Source organism: Leptinotarsa decemlineata, unplaced genomic scaffold (genome assembly GCF_025532065.1).
Source record: "Leptinotarsa decemlineata unplaced genomic scaffold, Ldec_3_MD MMD2_tig00002082_RagTag_RagTag, whole genome shotgun sequence".
Lineage (NCBI taxonomy): Eukaryota > Metazoa > Arthropoda > Insecta > Coleoptera > Chrysomelidae > Leptinotarsa > Leptinotarsa decemlineata.
Window position 1 is genome coordinate 3520762 of NW_027412573.1, and position 20748 is coordinate 3541509.

Genomic DNA, 20748 nt, shown 5'->3' on the forward strand with positions numbered 1-20748 from the left:
CAGAAACCCTGTAATCCTCAGATTAACAAAAGACAAATTACTTTGAGGTTATTTTTATGTAGACAAAATATCAGTGAGTTGTTTGTTTGTACACAAAAACAAGAATAGACGATACCAGATCGTGTTTTGACAATACAAATCGTACTTGATCGTCTTAGTGTTTTTGACATCCGATTGGCTCTATTCTGATTTTTCTTGCTCATGTTTAAAAAAGTTTGATCACATAAGGCGTTTTCTGGCGCGTGTATTCAAAACGTATTCATCAGTAGTAGTAGAAGAGTTTATACCACAGTGGGCTTGTACGGGAAGCCCTAGAAATCCATAAACATACGGAAAACTACAACAGAAAAGAGGTGGCGGTAACGATTAACCGGATTTGGAATCCCATACTCAAAGATGCTAAAGTGGCAACAGCGCAATTCAATGTTACGTCATCAACAGGAAGTAACGCTTTGGCCAATAGCAACGCATCAATAAGATAGCTGGACCACAGGCCGGACTACCAGAGTCAATATAAATACAACTACGAACTAGAAATCACCGGTCATCGGTGAATCGTTGAGATGAATAAACCTCTGAAGAAGCTAGCTACTCGTGCTGGCGAAACGTTAGGATGCAATACCAAACTACAACAACCTTCAAACCCGAATGAAGTTAATAACATTGATAATGCTGTATTGCTTAAAATCGCTTCGTAAATGGGCCATTAAAAAAATGAAATAAAACTTTTTATGTTTTTTTACCACTTTCATTTGTAACTAATGTTACTGCAGTTTCGTCCTATACTATAAGGGCATTTTCAAACAATTACAATAAACTTGTCTGAAAATGTCCTTTTTGGAAAAAACTTCTGTAACATTAGTTACAAATGAAAATGGTAAAGAAACATGGAAAGTGTTATTTCTTTTTTTATGATGATCTCCCAACCACATAGTAACCGCACATCCATGAACTTATTAAATACGAGTATAACAAATGGTTATTGTGGGTAATCCCTAAGAGATAGACATATGCCATCGCGGACTTTTTTGTAGACCTTTTGAAACCTCTAAAATTATCAGTGTTCCTCTACTATATTATGCATATTATATACATATAAACCTTCCACCTGAATCACTCTATCTATCAAAAAAACCCGCATCAAAATCCGTTTCGTAGATTTAAAGATCTAAGCATACATATAGAGACAGACAGCGGGAAGCAACTTTGCTTTTTACTATGTAGTGATAATAATGAGGACGGTAAACTTACTATTGTATTTGTCCTTAATTAATCGAAGACTTCCTTATATTGTATTCTAATGTTTTTGAATTATGTGTGACTTTGCCACCAAATTTCGCAAATAAACCCTGCATGCGTCAGATCATATGTCAATATATTTTGGAAAGCTGCGTTGTCAAGTCATTTAAGTTTCAGTTGATCTTCTTCGTTGCACGTATAACGGATTTATCAATTTAAAAAGTTTCAATTTAATACACTTTATTGGCATTACGATGCCAATGCATAATGACAAATAGAAAATGACAATTGACGCGTGGTAACTACAGCCTCTCTTTGATTTCTTTAAATTCGGAAATTTTGAAGCGTCAATTTTGAATAGTCTACATGGATTTTGGAGACAGAATTCGAAATATTCCGTATAATCAATTACTCGTGATACATGGAATAAACCCTGAACTTATTCAAACATGAATCAACATGAGAAAAACTTGATATACAGATGAGATTGAAATCACTAGCTATCTTTATTTTAATAATAACAGCTAAATGTGTAATTTTAGAATTTTATTGCGAATCAGTTAAGTATGGATGATTGCGAAAATTCAATTGAACTTTTTCACCTGCATATCCTTGAAAAATATCAAAAATTTTCATGAAAAGAAAAGGTATTTAATTTGTAAAATTTAAGAAATCGTTATGTCTGCCATAACCTTGCCAGGGACGATATATTATCGTGACAAAATATAATAATAAACAATCATAGTGATGAATAGATTTCAATTAACGTATCTGTGTTTAGCGGAATTATTATTTCACGCAACCACGTTTAAATGGATGGTATGGTATTTATATGCATCTCAGTATTGAAAAAAAAAGACATCTGATAGAAAAAACTGTTCGCATAAAGATGTGCCGTACAAGTACTAACGCTCAATGCGTTGGTTATTTTACATGAACGGACCTTTATTTTCAAATTAGGTGAACCATCACATCAAGAGAAAACCTTAGTAGGTTGAGGAAATGTTTACCACAAACACTGACAACACTGCCTGAAAATTAACATGACGCGAATGAATGACAAGTGACGACAAAGTCACTTATGAATGTCATCCATTTAAAGATTTTCCTTTCAATTTAGGTGTAATAATTTTACATAGGTAATTCTTTTCCGATCAGTTGGCATTTTTATTTTACTTGATATGGCAGCTCCTGCTCCTGTTGTTATTTTAGCGACTGCTAAGCATACGGCTACGGTAAGTTCATTAATATGTATTCTGCTTCTTTTAAAATTACTTGATTTTTTTTAGTTGATATTTCTACATGGATTAGGAGATACAGGGTGAGTTTTTTGAGTTTGCTGGAAATATATCTTGAGTTGGCTTGGTTTTACTTGAATTGTTTTTCGTCTATTAGGATTAAGAAAAACTACCTTAACCAAATACCCCACTTCGTAGTAAATATTTGTTAGGGCATGTTTTTACGTTATTGATAGAAGTTGTACAGATTGATAACGTGCAAAGCACTCCCAGAACCGTTACATAGAAAGTACCTCAAGGGCCAGTTTTGGAACTGGTGCTCTTCATTCTGTACATATGACAGTTGTAGTGCACAGAGCAGAGGTTTAGAAATCTCAAATATAATATCGAACTTCATTTTCAAAATGATATCACTTTGCTACAGTTCAACAAAATTACTGTTATCTTGAATAAAAGCAGTGAATTGGTGCATGATTTCACTATGTGTCTGTCTCACGATCCAACATACGTATGTTGGTAAAGCCTCTGTTGTCTACATGATTCCTGTGATCCCACTTTGCACGAATAATTCACAGCTCGTTTTTGTCAAATAAATACTGCATGGAAAACATTTTGGCTATAAAAACCCCAAAATGCTTTACCACATTTCAAGAGAAATTTAAATAAAGCGTGGTAGACCATTTGGGAAAATTGTACTTTATGAGATACTCACGGATTTTAGCGACTTTTTCTGGGATGATGCTACATGATGGTAGGAATTCAGAATACTTTTATTTTTATTCGGACTCAATTAGTTTTCTAGATGTAGCCTATCAAAATTCGTATGATGTCATATTTTACCTTTTTACAGCAAAAAACGATTGAAATTCACATATTTTTTATTTATAAATCTTATTCCATATCATCGCATTTTTTCCTATCCGTTTTCTGAAATACATGAGGTTTTCAATTTAGTAGGTCAGGTTGGATGTTCAGAAAAGATAGTTTTTTCAAAGTTGAATATTCGAAAATACGTTCCTTAATAGCGACGTGCAAAGTTCTTCCCTCGCGTGACAGTCCAACGTAACTCAACCTAACCTAACCTGACCTTACCTAGCCTAACCTGACCTTAGCTAACATAAGTTAACCCAACTGAACTCGGACCAACTCAACCGGACCTAACATATCTCGACCTAACCTAACCCGACCTTAGTTAACCTAATCTAACCTAACTGGACCTAACCCAAACTAACCTAACTCAACCTAACCTAACCTGACCTAACATAACTCAATCTAACCTGACCTTCAAATTCTAAAAGGAATGTATTTTCGAATATATAACTTTGAAAAAACTATCTTTTCTAAACATCCAACCTGACCTACTAAATTGAAAACCTCATGTATTTCAGAAAACGGATAGAAAGAGATGCGATGATATGGAAAAAAGATTTGTAAATAAAAAATATGTGAACTGCAATCGTTTTTTGCTGTGAAGAAAAAGATCAAATATGACATCATACGAATTTTGACAGGCTACATCTAGAAAACTAATTGAGTCCGACTAAAAATAAAAAATTTTCTGAATTCCTACCATCATGTAGTATTATCCCAGAAAAAATCGCGAAAATCCGTGAGTGTCCCATAAAGTACAATTTAGTCGACCATTTATGCTGTGATTAAATTTAGTTCATTGGCGACTAATAAGAATTTGAAATGTGTTTTGTTTTCTATACTGCTGCTGTCGTAAAATGGAAAGATGGTTTAAGTTAGTTTTTGGTTTAAAGAATTTGAGTCACACCATTTGATTACTCTGTTGGAGTCTGATAGTGAATCACCTTAAACCGGAATGGAATCAAGGTCGTTCAGATATAAAACACATAGGTTCCACAACCGAACTTTGTGGGACACCACAGGATACGTATCCACCTCTTAATAGTTTTCCTTTTGTTTTTATTAAATGTTTTCTGTCACTAATAGTTTACTTGAACCAATTTTGTATTTGGAACAATTTCTCAGTATACTACAAAAACTATAGGCAAAAGAACTGTGAATTATTCAACACCTGAAGCAATAGCAACAGCTTCCTCAAGTAGAAACCTTTTATAGTGAAATCTTACAGTGAACTGTGAATTTTGAAATGTATTTTCAACAGGCAATGGTCAGTTCTATTGAAGTATAAAAAAAGCTACTGAAAGAATGGATACACAAAACTAATTTAAAAAAAAACATCATCTGTTTAAAAAAATATGTTTTTCCGTTAACCAGCTGTCGCACCCCTTCGAACGACAACCCCCATAAGTGGAAACTTGTGCGAGCTAAGGATTAACGAGGTCTAACGAATAATTGATTCAAATTAGTGATGTCCAACAAAAGTCTTGAAACCTGACTAATAAAATATGTTCTATGACCAAAATTTTCAGGGGATATGTTATATATGAATTAGCAATTTCGTAGAATATAATCATTCATGTTTTGTTGAGTAAACGTTTCAAATGTTTTAATAAACCTACTCCAGATAATTTGTTGATGAAGGAGCAATTTTAAGTAATCTACAAATAGATAATCAACAATCTATCAGACAGATAGTTAGATCAGATCGTCTTTTATATCTGCTACTAGTATTTTTTGGATTTTGAAAGCCCAAATCATTAATCTGTATTTCTTTCAACCAATTTTGAAAGAAATACAGACCTTTCAAAATGATCTCCCACGATCTAGTATGTCGCCAAAAAATTATGAAGTTTAGCATCTACACGAAATGGTATGAATTTCATATAAAAAATGCACACTTCGAAACTTTCTATCATATGACTCTGTATGTATATGGGGGTCAAGATTTTGTTGGAATGTATAATTGAATGTATCCTTGAGAAATTTTAGGTGAAAGTTTGCTATTCAAATTCATCAATGCTGAATATAATCGATTTTCAGTTAACTTTCAAATGGATTTGAATGAAAATGAATGAATTATTTCAATTTTAATATTAATAATTCATCATTTTTGGTAGTTGTGCTATTCAGTAGTGTATACAATTCATTCGTAAAAATATTCATCTATTCTTCGTTTCTTTCTTTCTCACCGCATATCAAGGCAAGTTAAAAAAAACTATCTTGACATTGAACCAAAACACTTTAAAATACCATAATTTGTGAATGTGGTTTCATTATCTTTCATAATATTACTGACGTAATCCTCCGTTATCCAGTATTTTCCTTGACATCAGTTACAGAATTTTAAACTTCGTTTTGATTTTTTTATTATAGAGCTTCTGAGCAGTTTTGGTATTTATAATCATGGTACTTATGCCTCTTAAGATTATTAACGGCCCTTTATTGCGTTAGATTACATTCTCCTGCAGTAGCTCCAGATTCCATTTCTAGCAGTTTAAAAATCTGTTTAAAATCTGTTTTTCCGTTAACCAGCTGTCGCATCCCTACAAACGACAACCCTCAGAAGTCGAAACTTGTGCGAGCTAAGGATTAACGAGGTCTTACCTTTTAACGTGTGATTCCTAACACGGGTTGGACGATAGCAAGTGAAGATCGATCGTTCAGACTAGGGCTTGAATCACCGACCAACACGGCAGTCAATTCGAGTGAGTGAACAAAGCACCCACGACAAACCGCTTGGCTACCGACTGACCATAGTGTTCCCAACTATCAAAAATTTATCTTCCTAAAGCCCCAATCAAAAACTCCTAAAATTCCCACAATTACTAGGAATTCCCACTAATTTTTTTTAGTATTTGTGAAACTATAATTGAATAATTTTACATTAATAATACATTAAAAATAATCAAACAAATATAAATTCAAAACAATCGATAAATATTATCCTTCAGCAACATTTTTTAATATTCTGTATCAATAAATTATCTAAAACTTGAAGTAACGAATCACTTTCTTCAGTTTGAACTGTAGGGGTTATATTTTTGGGAGTTGTTAATTTTTGGGAAAGGAAGTTTTTGGCTTTCTACTACTCCATCTTTATACAAAAAAATGTGGGAATCTTCCAAAGAAAAGAAGGAGGTAATCAATTTTAAAATAAGTAACTCTATACATGGATGTGTAGATCATGCAAAGAAGCAACTTTCAGACACAAACTGGAAGAAAGCCCTCCTGAAACAGCTACTTTCATATAAACCTTGAATTACAAGAAAGAAAAAAATCTTTTGAAACAAATATTTTTATATGAACACTGAATTATACAGAAGATACTTTTAATAATAATAATGATAATAATATCCTTTATTGCCATATAAATATACAATGGACAGGGCAACGTCAATAGGTTTTGATATTTACAATATTTGTTATATATAATGATAATAATAGTATAATAAGGTACAGTACAATAATAAATAAGACGGTTGAATAATAATATAGTAACAATAATAATAGTAATGGTAATATCCATCCCATAAATCTACGTTGACGTCAATGGGTTAAGATTTGCAATAGGTGATATTTATTACAACTACAGTTCCTATATCACAATTTTTATAATTGGTCAACATTACATGTTGGATAATTTAAGAAGGACTATTAAAAGAATTTTGCGCAGTTCTCAGTTATGGTGCAATCGCATAGAGACCCATCACCAACTGTCGAAACTATAATAAACTTTGGTTTTTAGATAATCAATGACTGAGAGTCTGAATTTGTTGTGGTTTTCTGTATTTCGAATTTCTCTTGGGATAGATTGATAAGCTTTTATGGCTTTGTAATGCGGTCCTTTTTCAAAAAATGATGAATTATGTCTCGGTATGCTTAGTTCATTCTTGTGTCTGGTATTTATGGTCATTTGGTTTGAGTAAAGATCACAGTTTCTCATGTAGATACTATAATGTTTTTTTGACAAACATGACTAATTGCAGAAAATAGATTGAAGGAACTGTTAATAAGTCTAGCATCTTGAAGTGTGGTCTACATGTTGATCTATGAGGTAGTTTTAATATACAGCGAATTATCCTTTTTTGAGTTTTGAATATTTTATATGACTGTGTGGATGATCCCCAAAAAATGATTCCATATTGAATAATAGATTGAATATGCGCATAATAGTATATCTTCAGACTATCTAATGATACTTGATCTCTTAGTGTACGGATTAGACCTACTGTAGTACCCAGTCTAGAGTTAAGTTTGTTTAGATGGATGTTCCATGTAAGATTATTTTCCACTGTGACCCCTAAGAATTTATTATCACTTATTTCAGGAATAGATTTGTTAAGCAATTTGGCATATATCGATTCTAGCCTATTTTGGGATTTGCTGAATGTTATAAGCCCTGTTTTTCCTGTATTTAATTTTAGGTCATTTTCCTTGCACCAATCAATCATTTTTTGAGCTGCTTGGGATAATTGTCTGGAGAGGGTAGACGGGGTTTCGGCTGACACTATAACCGATGTATCATCTGCAAACTGGTATACTAGTCCAGGGTCGAGTGAATTTGAGAGATCATTTGCATATACTAGGAAATGAATTGGGCCCAGGATAGACCCCTGTGGTACTCCTTGTGTAACGGGGGTTTTAGTGGAAAGAGCCGACGAATTATTTTGAGAAACGTCCACTATTTGTGATCTCCCGGATAAGTAAGAGGTGATGAGATCATGTGCTTTGCCTCTAATACCATATCCTTGTAGTTTATTTAGTAGAATCCTGTGATTCACCATATCGAAGGTCTTTGAAAGGTCAAAGTACAAGCCACCAACACATTTATGTAACTCAACATTTTTCATAATTTCTGTTACAGTATTATAGATTTTCTCTACTCAGTTTGTATTCCAAACATTCGTTATGGAATAAAATCAGATATCATTCACATGAGTTCTACTTTAAATGAATGGTAACAAATTGCACTTACATGGAACACTGTCATCCTCACTGGTAGACACCGATGTTTCGCCGTAAGACACTTGCCCTAAGGCTCTTCAGTACCAAATTGGATAACATTATAGAAAATACACACAATTCATTCATGAATTACGATTTTTAATGTCACGGAATAAGCTTGATCTGCTTATGTCATCGATGACATCTTAATGACATTCATTCACCTATTTGATTTAATCCCAGCCAAGAGGAATCTTATTTGAATTGAAGGAAGATTCCCATATTTTTTTGTATCAAGATGGAGTAGTAGAAAGCCAAAAACTTTCCCAAAAAACTTTCTTCAGATTCTGACTTTTTAGAGTTATACATTTTAACTTTGAAGAACTCAATTTCAATTTCTACATTTTTGCGGACGGTTGAAATGTTGTGCAGGATTCACCATCCCAACACACCCCCTGAATTTGGGGGAACCCCCCCCCCCCAAAAAAGGTCTATAAAAATTCATATTCTTCTCATAAATTATTATTACAATACACTTTTGGATGACATTTATGTTATATAGGATATTTAAGGCTACATCGCCCTATCCTAAAACTAAATACGATATGAAATTGTATGTAGGTGATTGACAATGTTTTAAGATGAACGTCATTAGTCCGGTTTCCATTGTCTGATAATATATAAAATGATTTGAAATCCCTGAAATAACTAATAAAAAGAATAGCTGAAAACAACAATTATATTAAGCAAAAAACCTGAAATGAAATAATAGTGAAATAAAATACAACAATTGAACAAAAAATATAAAGTTAAGAGATTCCAATTGAAGTTACTTCACGACGTTTCGATTGTTGGTATCCGCAATCGTCTTCGGGTGATGACCCGGGTCTCATATAATAATAATAATTCATTTATTGACTACGTTATAAGAAAAATTATTTGTAGCAGGTCAATTACAAGATATATGTGACAATCAAAGCACCTTATCAAAATAAATAAAAATATGAGATGAATATATACATACATATATACACACATCGGAAAAGTCTAGGAATATTTTTATAACATACTAAATATCATAAAAATAAATGCATGAGGTCGTTTAATTTCGATTAAATTGGTACACTCGACCACCCTGTAGATTTCTATGGGTTGAACAAAGCCTGCAAAAACGGTAACTAATCTTTTATCAAGTTTTTTACAAACTGTAGGTTTTCGGCTAAAATGAATAATCTGAAAGTGTCGAGTTTGTACATTCTATGCAGTTCTTGCTCAGCAATTAAACTGGAAATATTGTGCTTTAACACGGAACGCCATCACTTACCATTGGCTGAGATGAATAGAGCTGTAGGGCTTCTTCAAGGTGGCATGCGACAAAATGATGTAGCTCTTCGTTTGGGGGTCTCCCAAAGTGTTATCAGTCGATTGTGGCGGCGTTTCCGTGAAACTGGCAGTCCAGCCAAACAACATCCAGGGCGAGGACGCGCTACAACTGCAGTTCAAGACCGATTTTTGGTCTTAACCGCAAGAAGACAACCGACAATCACAGCACCTGAGTTGGTTAACGTGTTGCAGCAGACGCACCAGGTAACCATTGGTCGTGATACTGTCAGAAATCGACTGCATGAAGCAGATCTCCACAACAGAAGGCCACTTAGATGTCCACCTTTGTCGAGAGGCAATCGCGGTAGAAGATTAGAGTGGTGTCAAGAACATCAAAACTGGGATGCAAATGATTGGGCCACAGTTTTGTTTACAGACTAATCCAGATTTGGATTTCATCCAGATTCTCGTCGAGTAAGACTGTGGAGACGACCTGGAAATAATGAACGTTTGAGACACGTCCAGGAAGTCCACACATACAGAGGTGGTACAGTAATGCTATGGGGCGGAATCATGATCGGCGGCAGAACCGATCTCGTTTTTCCAAATCGCTCCCTCACAGCTCGACAGTACTTCGATACCATTCTTATACCTATCGTCCGTCCGTTTGCTGGTGATGTTGGTGAAAACTTCCACCTAATGCACGATAATGCTCGTCCACATGTCGCGCGTCTAGTGACTGACTGGCTCACCAACGAAGGAGTTGATGTATTGCCATGGCCAGCACAATCACCGGACCTGAATCCCATCGAGAATGTGTGGGACATGCTTCAACGAAGAATTACTCCGCATATGGGGAACATTCACACAACGTTTCAATTGAGAGAGCTTTTAATCGCTGAATGGGCAAATGTACTTCTACAAGGCATTGACAATCTCATTTTGTCGATGCACGATAGATGTAGGGCCGTAATAAACCAGCGTGGAGGCCATACTTTGTACTGATTCCAATTTTTTTGTGTTATGATTTTTTTTCGGGGTGCCAAAAAAGAGCCATATTTTTTTTTAGTTTTGCTTATATTGTAATCATCAATTGATATGCATAACTTGGTAATAGAACTCTAGTCACCTACTATAGGATCTTTCACCCGTTGTTGCCACTCAGGCAAGAAGAAGAATACTCCAATTCCAGCATTGTCAGGGGCCCATCCAAAGATGGGGATCAGAACTAATGATTTTGCAGACTTCATTGAGAATTTCCTTTTGTATTATTGGTACTGTTGATATTTTCAGGCAAGGATGGGCGAGCGCAATGGCTGCCATAAAGCCCCCGCACGTCAAAGTGATCTGTCCCACTGCCCCTACCATGCCTGTTACCTTGAACGCGGGATTCAGGATGCCAAGTTGGTTTGACTTGAAAAGTTTGGATGAATCCGGACAGGAAGACGAACCAGGTAAAACATCGATTACTATGAACCATATTTCGTTATGCCCCATGCCCTAACGGTGCGTATTTGCTCACTTTACTTGTTCGCTATCGGTCTCGTGGTAACCCACGGGATTCGGTGCTGGGAGTTAATTCAACAGCTATGTCCTGGACGTAGTTGTCTGTTGCTATCATTATATGACAAAGAACTACCGACAGACAAAAGAGTTATCGACGTCATGTAATAATGTACGCTCGACACGATCAGACGTCGTCTTCAATCGATCAAGGATTCTCGGACACGACGATCGTGGGTAGTGAGAGCATACACATACAAGCGTGAACCTATATTTGAGGTTGATTTCATTCGTTTAATAGTAAAATAGGCTTTGTTTAGTTTTGAACAGAAGTTTTTAATGCATCTGTTCTAATTTGGACTCTCATCTAGAATTTTGTATCTGTACAACGTTGGATATTGTCAGTTATGAAGGACTCATTAGGTAAGAGATTTTGCTGAAAAAATTTGACGATTATCGATTTTGATGTGTTCAAAATTGACCTATTTCTCCGACAGCAAGATGAAAATTGGTTTATGATATTATTGAATTGAGCTGCAAGCTGTTCTGCATTCTGAAAAGATAAACCTGTTGTTGTCTTCGGCAACATTGTTATATGAAAATCATCTTAATATTGTGGAAGGTCATTTGCATATAGAAGAAATAGCAGAGGGCCAATAACCGAACCCTGTAGTACAACTAGTTACACAGCCTGATCAAACGATTCAAATAAGGAGCACTGTGGTTGTCAACTTCTTTTGGGTTACATTTTTTATACAATTGGATTAATTAAGCTTTTTTAGAGTCATCAGTGATTATTCATCAGATATGTAAAAGGTACACTAGTACAAGGAAGGAATATATTTTGACCAAAATTATTTAACATTGCAAAATGCTCAGCAATGTTTTATGCTAAGCATTATATATGGAGCAAATATGCACTGTTTAGGAGATCCGGTATATTGTATTATGTTCTCTGAATCAAGTTTTGGCATCTAGTCCAGTTTGATGAATATCCTTTTCCAGGAATAAAGAATGCCGCTAAGCAAATTCATTCCCTCATCGAGAAAGAGGAATCGGCCGGCATTCCTTCGAATAGGGTCCTTCTTGGGGGATTTTCAATGGGCGGCGCATTAGCAATCTACTCTTCCCTCACTTATCCCAAGCCACTAGCAGGAGTCGTAGGTTTATCGTGTTGGTTGCCGCTGAATAAATCTTTTCCGCAAGCGATGAAAAGTGGTGACAGTTTACCGGTAAATTACACAAACTATTTTTCTTACAAGTACTCAAACAATAAGTGAGAGATTAGAATTCTTCATGAATTGAGATCACTTGTGTCTATCAAATATTTGGAAGTGGTCTCATTCATCAAAAAATTCTATATTCAATTTCATTTTCACGTAACTTTTTGAACTGAATACACGCCTGAAGAAGTATCACAGTTTATACTCGCGAAGGCCACCAAAAACCTTTTAAAAAAAAATTCACTGTTTTTGAAAATATTGAAGTGTTTGACGCTTTCCAGATTCTCCAATGTCATGGCGACTGTGACCCGGTGGTGCCTGTCAAGTGGGGTCAGATGACAGCGTCCTTACTGAAAACATTTTTGCACAACAGCACTGAATTCAAATTGTACAGAGGATTGATGCACACCTCCTCAGAAGAAGAACTCGAAGATATCAGACAATTCGTCAGCAAACACCTTTCTCAATAGACCAAGATCCTTTCAGTTCAGTTAAAATCCGTTCAAAACCAAAGCTTGTAATTTGCTCCTGAGATTGAAACAAAATACATTCCTTTTCATGACGAGTAGAAAGAATAACTTTGCTCGTGGTCGATCGGGGCGTCTCCACGAAATAGTTTTTTCCGAATGATTTGTAATGGTAATGTTGATTTTCGAGTTTGGTTCTCAGTGTGGCTGGTTGATGTGTTTCAATTAAAAATAATGCCTGTTCTGTTTATGAGTTCAAAATTGATTTTTTTGGTCTGAAAACATACTATAAAGGCAGGTTTAATGGGGAGGCTCAACCAAGGTGACGCAACCTTCTTAAATAATCTGTATTTTAAAGTTTTTCATAAAACTGGTAGCATTGCACTCCGTCGCTTCAAAATAAACTTATGCTACTTAAAAATGTACCTACACATTTTTCTCTAAAAGATGGCACCCACATTGTCGTTTCAATGTTTATGTTGATTTTCATCGGAATATTGGCGCCCAACGTGGGGCCATATGTATATAAATTAAATATTTCATAATGTGATGCATCGTTACCAAATGGGTCAGTTATGAGAAAGGAAATATATTAAGATTTCAGGTTCACGGGATAATAATAGTAATAAAAATAGTTGGTGACCAAAACTCTTGTCACTGAGATGGAACCCGATCAGTAGAAAACCCCACATGAAAGCCGCTGAGATCAATTTGGTCCTGCGTTTTCATAAGGATTAGCCTGATAATCCTGACTATCACTTTTCTCAGGTCAAGTGAGCTGGAATCTAAGAAACAGATCATCTCACGAGCACGGTAGAACTAAACCTGTATAATAATTTGCACCAAAACTATTGAGTAGTCCATATTGATGTGAATTGTTAATAAAGATCCTATACTACTTTTCGTCTTTCATTAAAGTTTAGATAAGATCTAAGGACGGTAGGGTTTGCATATGAAAGCTTCAACATCTACGACAAAAGAGGAAGGTAATTAAAAGTTTAGTTGAGAAGCCCGCCGCATCTGCAAACCTGAGAGTTTCCCCAAAGAACTCGTTCGATATTCGAGGACTGAGTTCTCTGTCGATCCCATAGATGGCGTCGTCGTAAGGGAAGATGTCATCGCTCTCACTTATTCAGGCTTCTCTTTCAAGGACAGATAAGTGCAGCAATGTATTTGTGGTTCAGCTTAAAACTACTGATGAGACCAATGACGAGCCGAAACAGCACTGTGTGGTGTTTATTCATAAGTGTGTTGTGTTTGGGCTCTGATTTCCAGCTAGTTGCCTTGCAATGAAAGACAGGACGAATCTCATTGGCAGTTGATTTCTAAGAGCTTGGCTTTGCAACTGGCTGCCCTGGGGAGCATCGTTTATGTTTGATATTAGATCCCATAGATAGCGTCTTTGTAAGGGGAGACGTTATCACCCTCACTCGAGCTCCGGTTTAAAACCGGAGCTCGTTAAAAGACAAACAAAGATGGTTGAAAAAAGTTGTAACTTTCAAAACAAACAAATTTATTATCTTTATATTAGTTTAGATTATTGAAAATTTAAAACAAAACCGAAATAAGTAAACAACACTTGCCTGCAACTATTTACAAACGTCAGCTAAAATCACATATGAAAAAACATGAAAATATTCATGTATAATCTACTCACTAATTAATTTTCGATGTATTCATACCTCTAGTTTCAAGGTATTATTTATTGAAGTAATGCACAAGATTTTTCGATATCTAGTATTAATAAATTTGACCTAACCTGAACAATAATTCAGCTATGATTGTGCTAAGACAGATTTTTTTTTTAACTCAAACCAATTATTAGGTATTTCTGGTCTGACTAGCTACCCTCTTTCTTTTCACTTTTTTTCGAATTTAGGCACGACTGATGCATATACAGTTGGCTCGCGATAGTTTGACACTTTACAGTTCGACACAGCGCCGTATGAGTCATCGATCTACTCTAGTTGCTCTTACCCTAACCTGTAAAACCGATGTGTTGTGTTATGATTTTAATATTAAATAAATTCCTCTTCTTTTGTAAAAACTGAAGCCTGACTTCATTACATATTTTGAATCTTTTCTTGTCAAATATTACATAAAAATTCATCGTTAAAACTAGATTTCCAAACTTATACGCTGCGAATTCAATTAAATAGAGTCAATCTTTTATAATCCGACACATTCGCGGTTCCGTAGTGTTGGACTATCGCGAGTCAACTGTACTATTGAATTTTGAAGATTTATATTTTTCACACAAAAAAATTTTCAATCTAGAGTGGCATGAAAAATTTTGCTCACGAGTTGAACCTGTTGAATGGGAATAATACTATGTTTCGGTTATTATTTTGAAAATTACTTCCTCTCACATTAGGAAACATTTGCATTAAAATCAAATATCTGACTGAAATTCTATGATACAAGAAAAAAATTGAATACATTAGTACACTCACATCAAACCATAACATTTCTTCATTCAAATACAACTTCCAAAGTTCCCAGCCTATACTGCCTTGAATTCGTATTCCTCACCAAAACTTTGTTATTACACTTTAAAGAAAGAAGTTTTTCCAAAGCTCCCGAGGTAATGTAACCCAGAGCTTTGCTTTTGCCAACCAAAAAGCTGAAATCTCCATGTCTAACATACCCCATTACTTCTCTAGAACACGAGTGTCTTATATTTTTTGCTTCTGGAAGCCACAATTTTCTCATTTTGCTACTGTAACTTTTCAACAATTCCAAGTCAACTGGAATCACCTGGAAACAAACAATTTTGATTGAACGAATTTTCGTCTTTGTTCAGTTTTGTTTAATAAACGGTAATATACAGGGTGCTCCTTAATGATATAGTAATATTCAATGGTATAAATCTACATGAAAACACAGTGATAGGTTGCTATACGAGGTTTGTTCAAAAAATAAGATGAATGTTCAAATTTTGCTTGTATTTCAGCTTTTGTTTCACCTCCTATTCTCCTTTCATTTCGTCAATATACAATAAATCTAGTTGCCCTGAAATATGTCACTTAATTTTTACATCTGACATGTCTCATAAGTGTATGTCATTCAAATTTATTTGCTGCGAATTATCTTCTTCATTATAATGTCTTTACATTTTGATAAAATTTAATAACTGTGAATTATTCGAATTTGGATTTAAAAAATATTATTATTTTATTATTGCACGGGATTACCTCTTTTATAACAGTACAAGAATGAAATATTATAAATAATCATATACAATTTAAAAATCAAAGAAAAGACAGAAAAGTCAAAAATGAGACTCGAAGTAAACTCAAACACGTGAAAATGAGTAAAAGCACTAAGATAAACATAGATAATACAGTTCAAAATAGAGATAATTGTGGAGAATAATGAGTAATAAGTGAATAAATTAAGATATGCATTACATGTATGACCTAGCTGACCTGTAGGGGGATATTTCTTATGCTAAATGAAGGATTAATATAAAACTATGATGAAAATAGTAATCAATTATTTACTATCACCTATTAGTGCTAATGACTTACTTTGCCATTCTTTCTCGCTCTAATTCTCTTTCTTCTCAGGCTCTTCAATAGCATTTTGTGTTCTGTCCTCATTTCTTTTCTCAGTGTTTCGTTTGGGTCGGGACTTATTGGTTCTGTCGGCTCTAATTTGAAATCTTTGGGTTCCGGCAGGCATATTATTGCGAATTTTTTGCAGGAACCTTTCTGAGACAGCGTTATTCGAACTGGAATCAAACAATTCTCTGGAAGAGGTGGCAAAGAGATACTACATTTTTTGGACGACATGATTTCCTGAAATTTTCATATTTGCTTTGATGAAAGAAAATAAAAACCTTCGATAATCAATAAAACACAAAATCACCTACGTTAACCTACCAGAATTATTTTCAACATTCCTCTGTCTCTCAAAACTTTGAAATCAGTAACGGTTTCATTAGATTTTGACCATTCACTCAGTAATAATTTCCAATTCCACTCCAGTGGGCTCGCTATTCTGAATTTACTGAAGTTGGTTCTTTTATTCGGCGGTACTTTGAAGAAATCTTCTTTGCATTTATCAGAAATAGACAGTTCTTCCTGGCTCCCTGCAGACGTATCAGGGTTCAAGCAATGGGGATACCCTGATTCAAAATCTATTCTATCAGTTTCTCTCAATCCACCGGGTCTAGCACCCCACATTATCAAAGAAAGCCATACGGGTTGTGTCCAAACTGACGGGAGGATTATGTCCCATCCACTGCCATATCCTGAAAAGAATCGTGAATATCTATTTGAGTATCTTATTTTCTCCAAATGTTCCTAGCAGATATGGATGGAGAATCAAAACCATACTACTGGAGAAACCAGTAGTGACCAGCTCAGTAACTCAAATTTAGAAGCAGAAAATTCTCCAAACATTTGATGATGATATGTGCAAAAAGTGGATTCTTTACGACAACAGGGGACATTCAAAACAGTGGTTGGACGCCAACATACGAAGAGCCCAGGAGAGCCAAGACAAAAAAAAGGAAAGGCCAATACTTAATAAAAATTGATGAATAAATATTTTCTTATGAGTCAGTGAGCAATGCTTGAAGACAGACATTCCAAAATTAAACGTCGACTCTTTCAGTTGTATTGCCAATTGCATATGCAGGAAATTTTCTGTGAAGATTCCTGCACTGACGCCTGTCGGATATAATCCAACGCCGTTCGTGGTATTAGCCAGTGGAGTAGTTGTTTTCTGATAGGCGTCAGTCCATTCAATCTACTGTTTAGGTATATCCGAGACGGGCTTGAACATTTAAAGTTCATTTCTTTAAATAAATATTTCTTGGGAAAAATGAAAATTCACCTTATTTTTCAAACAGACCGACCCCATATAAATGTCTGATCACTCATCCTTCTTACTCACCTCTGTAATCCTGACCTTTTTTTCCAGGTCTTTGGACCAATATGACAGGTATGTATGTATCCCAGTCTTCCAAATCAGATCCAGGGACTAACAAATTTTCACGCAACTTTGCCAGATCGCCACTGGATTTTTTTGTTTCCTGAACAATTTTACGAACACTCTCCTCCCACAGAGGGCTATTGTACACATGTTCTGTTATTGCAGCAGACTTTTGGCTTAGATCAAAGGGAGGAAGTGCTTTCATACGTTTCTTTGGAAAATTAAGCCTGGGATCTGAAATTATTAGAGGCAAAACCAAGTGGGGAGAAATTTCAGCAGGAGATGTAGCAGACTTGAGGTTTTCCCAGTATGTATGCGGCGAAGGCAGTCCTTTATCAGATACTTTTTGAAAATATGCGGTTACCCAGTTCGGGTTCTGTTCTGTCTTGTTTGCTAATTTGAAGGCATTTTGTAGTACAGCATTCGAAAGGGGTCCTGTCAGTCTAAGCCTGCTCAATTCCCACTTCAGTACTTTCACTTCCACAATTTCATTACTGTAGACTTGTGTTTCGGTATTGGAAGCCAAGTTGAACGAAATCAGCAACGTTTTCAGTGCTTCTTTATAATAAGCCGCATGAATCCATATCCACAAAGTACGTTTACCTGCTACACAGTCTGCCGGCCTCCACTGAAAATCAACACTACCAATTGCTTTTTTGGCCTCAATACTGAACAAAACAACCCTACCTTCCCTGAGCCCTCCTATGTATGATTTTGCTGCGATCGTTAACCCAGCTGTAGAACTGGTAATTTTTTTTAAACAACCCACAATAGTATCAAAAGATCCTGTAATTTCTACACAGCTGTTATAAGAAATATCTTGAAGTAAACAGTGTTTTACAGTAGCTCTGTAGCAAGCTCGAAAGCTTCTATCACACCCCGATTCAGGTAACTTGTACCCCCACTTTTCGACCATGTGAAAACGCTTAGCATGCCATATGTGTGTATTCAACCAAGTCACTCTTCTTTGCCTTCTAGTAAACTCGTCTGACAAGGTATAAGGCCTGCGCCTGTACTTCCTCGAAGGACGTTTCGCCTTGGGAGGTAAGCCGGACTTCTTCATTTGATTCATATGGATTTCTCTTAATCGTCTTGGCAGTCTTTTCACGTTATGAGACATGGCCCTCCTTCTCATGTGTTTTGGTAGTTTTTGAAAAGCCAATTTGATGGACGATGAGGTTGACAGTGCCTTGTTCATGATTTGAATTTCTCTGCCTCGAGCTGCGCAAAATCTTGAAAGGATCAAGTTGGAAGGTAGCTCATTCTCCCCACAAAGGGGATCCCCGTTATCAGACATTTTGAAACTAGTATATTTGAAATTCCTAGACTGTTTAGAAAATAAACCTCATATAGCTGAGACTATTAATTGTAGTTTGCAATACTAATACCGGCATATAAACAATGAATATTTTTCTTTCATTTAAGCAAAAGGTTAATTGTACTTCTCTTCTTCTTATAAAACTTGTTTGCTATTGGCATTCATTTAATAATATAACTTGTCCACATTCTTCAAATAGGGGGTTGCATAAACATTGAAAGGGGTATTATTTTAAGAGAGATGAGTTTTTGGGAAAAAAAAGTGAGTTTGCAGTTCTCCATTACAATTTTGAATTTTTCAGCTTGTGGAAGATGAGAATTCCCAGGAAGATCCATAGCAAAACTCTATAATTTTCATCAGAAAAAATGAGTGGGCGCCATCCAGTTTTATGATTCGAACGTCATAATCAAGGAAAACATTGACTATTTTCCAAAATAAACATTCAAATATTTGTTGTTGAATCTCTTCTATTCTGATATACCTTGGTCAACAAATAAAATTGACTACATTTTATTCAATTCCGAATTTAGTACATTATGTTTTCAAAATCTAGTACAAATGCAAATAGTCCTTTTCAAAACGGAGGTAACAGAGAAATCATGTGTATATCAATGGGCAGCACTATGTAAATTCAAGTTATGAATGTCAATACAATTCAACTGTTAGTGTGGAAGGATACTATCGCTTTTTATTGCCTTTCTAAGCTTACGTAAATTACTCATAACCATGATGCATAAAAACTTTGGTGTTTTACCGATTAGCTTTGGTTTTGTCAAAAACTGTCGACGCGAGTAATTATATTGATAGGTTGATTGGTGGTGCAAGAATCGAAATCTGTCGCGCGTATTTTGTTAAAATCTTTAATTTACGAACCATAATGTGAAACAGTCAATATCAATTCATACCAAAATGTATATAACATTGACAATTGGAAGTAGTGTCAACTTGACATTGACAAGTAGTGTCACTTGAGGGTTCTTTTCTCAGCACATCTGTGAATGCAATGTTAAAATTTTTTAGAGGATATTCCACTATATCCTACCCAGTTAATTCAAATCCTACACGTTGAAAAATAAAAAAAAACTTAAAGAGCATTTATTTGGCTAGTTCATTTTCCTCATACTGTATGTATGTACTGTAATTTCCTTTTATTCATTTCAAATTTAATTTTTTTCTCGCACAAGTTTCTTAATTTCTGAGAGTTGTTCGTATGGAGGCGACAGCTGATTAACGGAAAAACAGATTTTTTCTCGAATATCGAGTTTATATGCAGCCTTGCTGATGTTTTTATATTCTGTATGTTCTTACTTCGGGCGAATAAAGACATTTTGTTATCATTATCTTTACTTTTTATCAAGAAAGCTGTAGGTAGGTGGAAGTTTTTGACAAGATATTTTTCATGGGGAAGGGATTCAAATAATCATAACAGGGATACTCTATGCATCTTGATCATCACTATTCCAATAGAAGGTTATTATATTCTGCATTAAAATTGAAATAATACTTATTTGAGAGGGGCAATTTGACAATATTAATATGAATTGCTGATTCAACAATTTTTTTCCAAAAGATTTGGAAGGCAATGTTTGGTATGACAAGGGAGTCCACTTGTAGGATTTTTTCAATAACCCTTAGTTGCATACACACTTTTATCATGTAGGTAAATAATGATGATATAAAAA

General features: G+C 35.2%; 2 protein-coding genes across 2 annotated transcripts; one reads left to right on the top strand and one right to left on the bottom strand.

The window, feature by feature from the left end:
- Positions 1-2297: 2297 nt before the first annotated feature.
- Positions 2298-13159, top strand: Apt1 (Acyl-protein thioesterase 1). Its single transcript, XM_074176843.1, has 5 exons — positions 2298-2474; positions 2529-2560; positions 10908-11068; positions 12123-12349; positions 12622-13159. Exons 1-5 carry the CDS (start codon positions 2421-2423, stop codon positions 12808-12810), a joined length of 663 nt encoding a protein of 220 aa, XP_074032944.1. The 5' UTR covers positions 2298-2420; the 3' UTR covers positions 12811-13159.
- On the bottom strand, positions 12714-19209 carry Pop1 (POP1 ribonuclease P/MRP subunit). The gene is made up of 4 exons (XM_023156600.2): positions 17710-19209; positions 16692-17062; positions 16338-16607; positions 12714-15564 (listed from the first exon to the last, which is right to left on the bottom strand). Exons 1-4 carry the CDS (start codon positions 19043-19045, stop codon positions 15280-15282), a joined length of 2262 nt encoding a protein of 753 aa, XP_023012368.2. The 5' UTR covers positions 19046-19209; the 3' UTR covers positions 12714-15279.
- Between the last annotated feature and the right edge of the window lie 1539 nt (positions 19210-20748).

Excerpts from the sequence above, each read along its gene's own strand:
- Pop1 (XM_023156600.2), bottom strand. The coding sequence starts at position 19,045 with ATGTCTGATAACGGGGATCCCCTTTGTGGGGAGAATGAGCTACCTTCC. Across the intron at positions 17,063-17,709 it reads AAAAGGTCAGGATTACAGAG|GATATGGCAGTGGATGGGAC; the intron begins GTGAGTAAGAAG and ends GATTCTTTTCAG. Across the intron at positions 16,608-16,691 it reads GAATGTTGAAAATAATTCTG|GAAATCATGTCGTCCAAAAA; the intron begins GTAGGTTAACGT and ends TGAAAATTTCAG.
- Apt1 (XM_074176843.1), top strand. The coding sequence starts at position 2,421 with ATGGCAGCTCCTGCTCCTGTTGTTATTTTAGCGACTGCTAAGCATACG. Across the intron at positions 2,561-10,907 it reads CATGGATTAGGAGATACAGG|GCAAGGATGGGCGAGCGCAA; the intron begins GTGAGTTTTTTG and ends TGATATTTTCAG. Across the intron at positions 11,069-12,122 it reads CGGACAGGAAGACGAACCAG|GAATAAAGAATGCCGCTAAG; the intron begins GTAAAACATCGA and ends ATCCTTTTCCAG.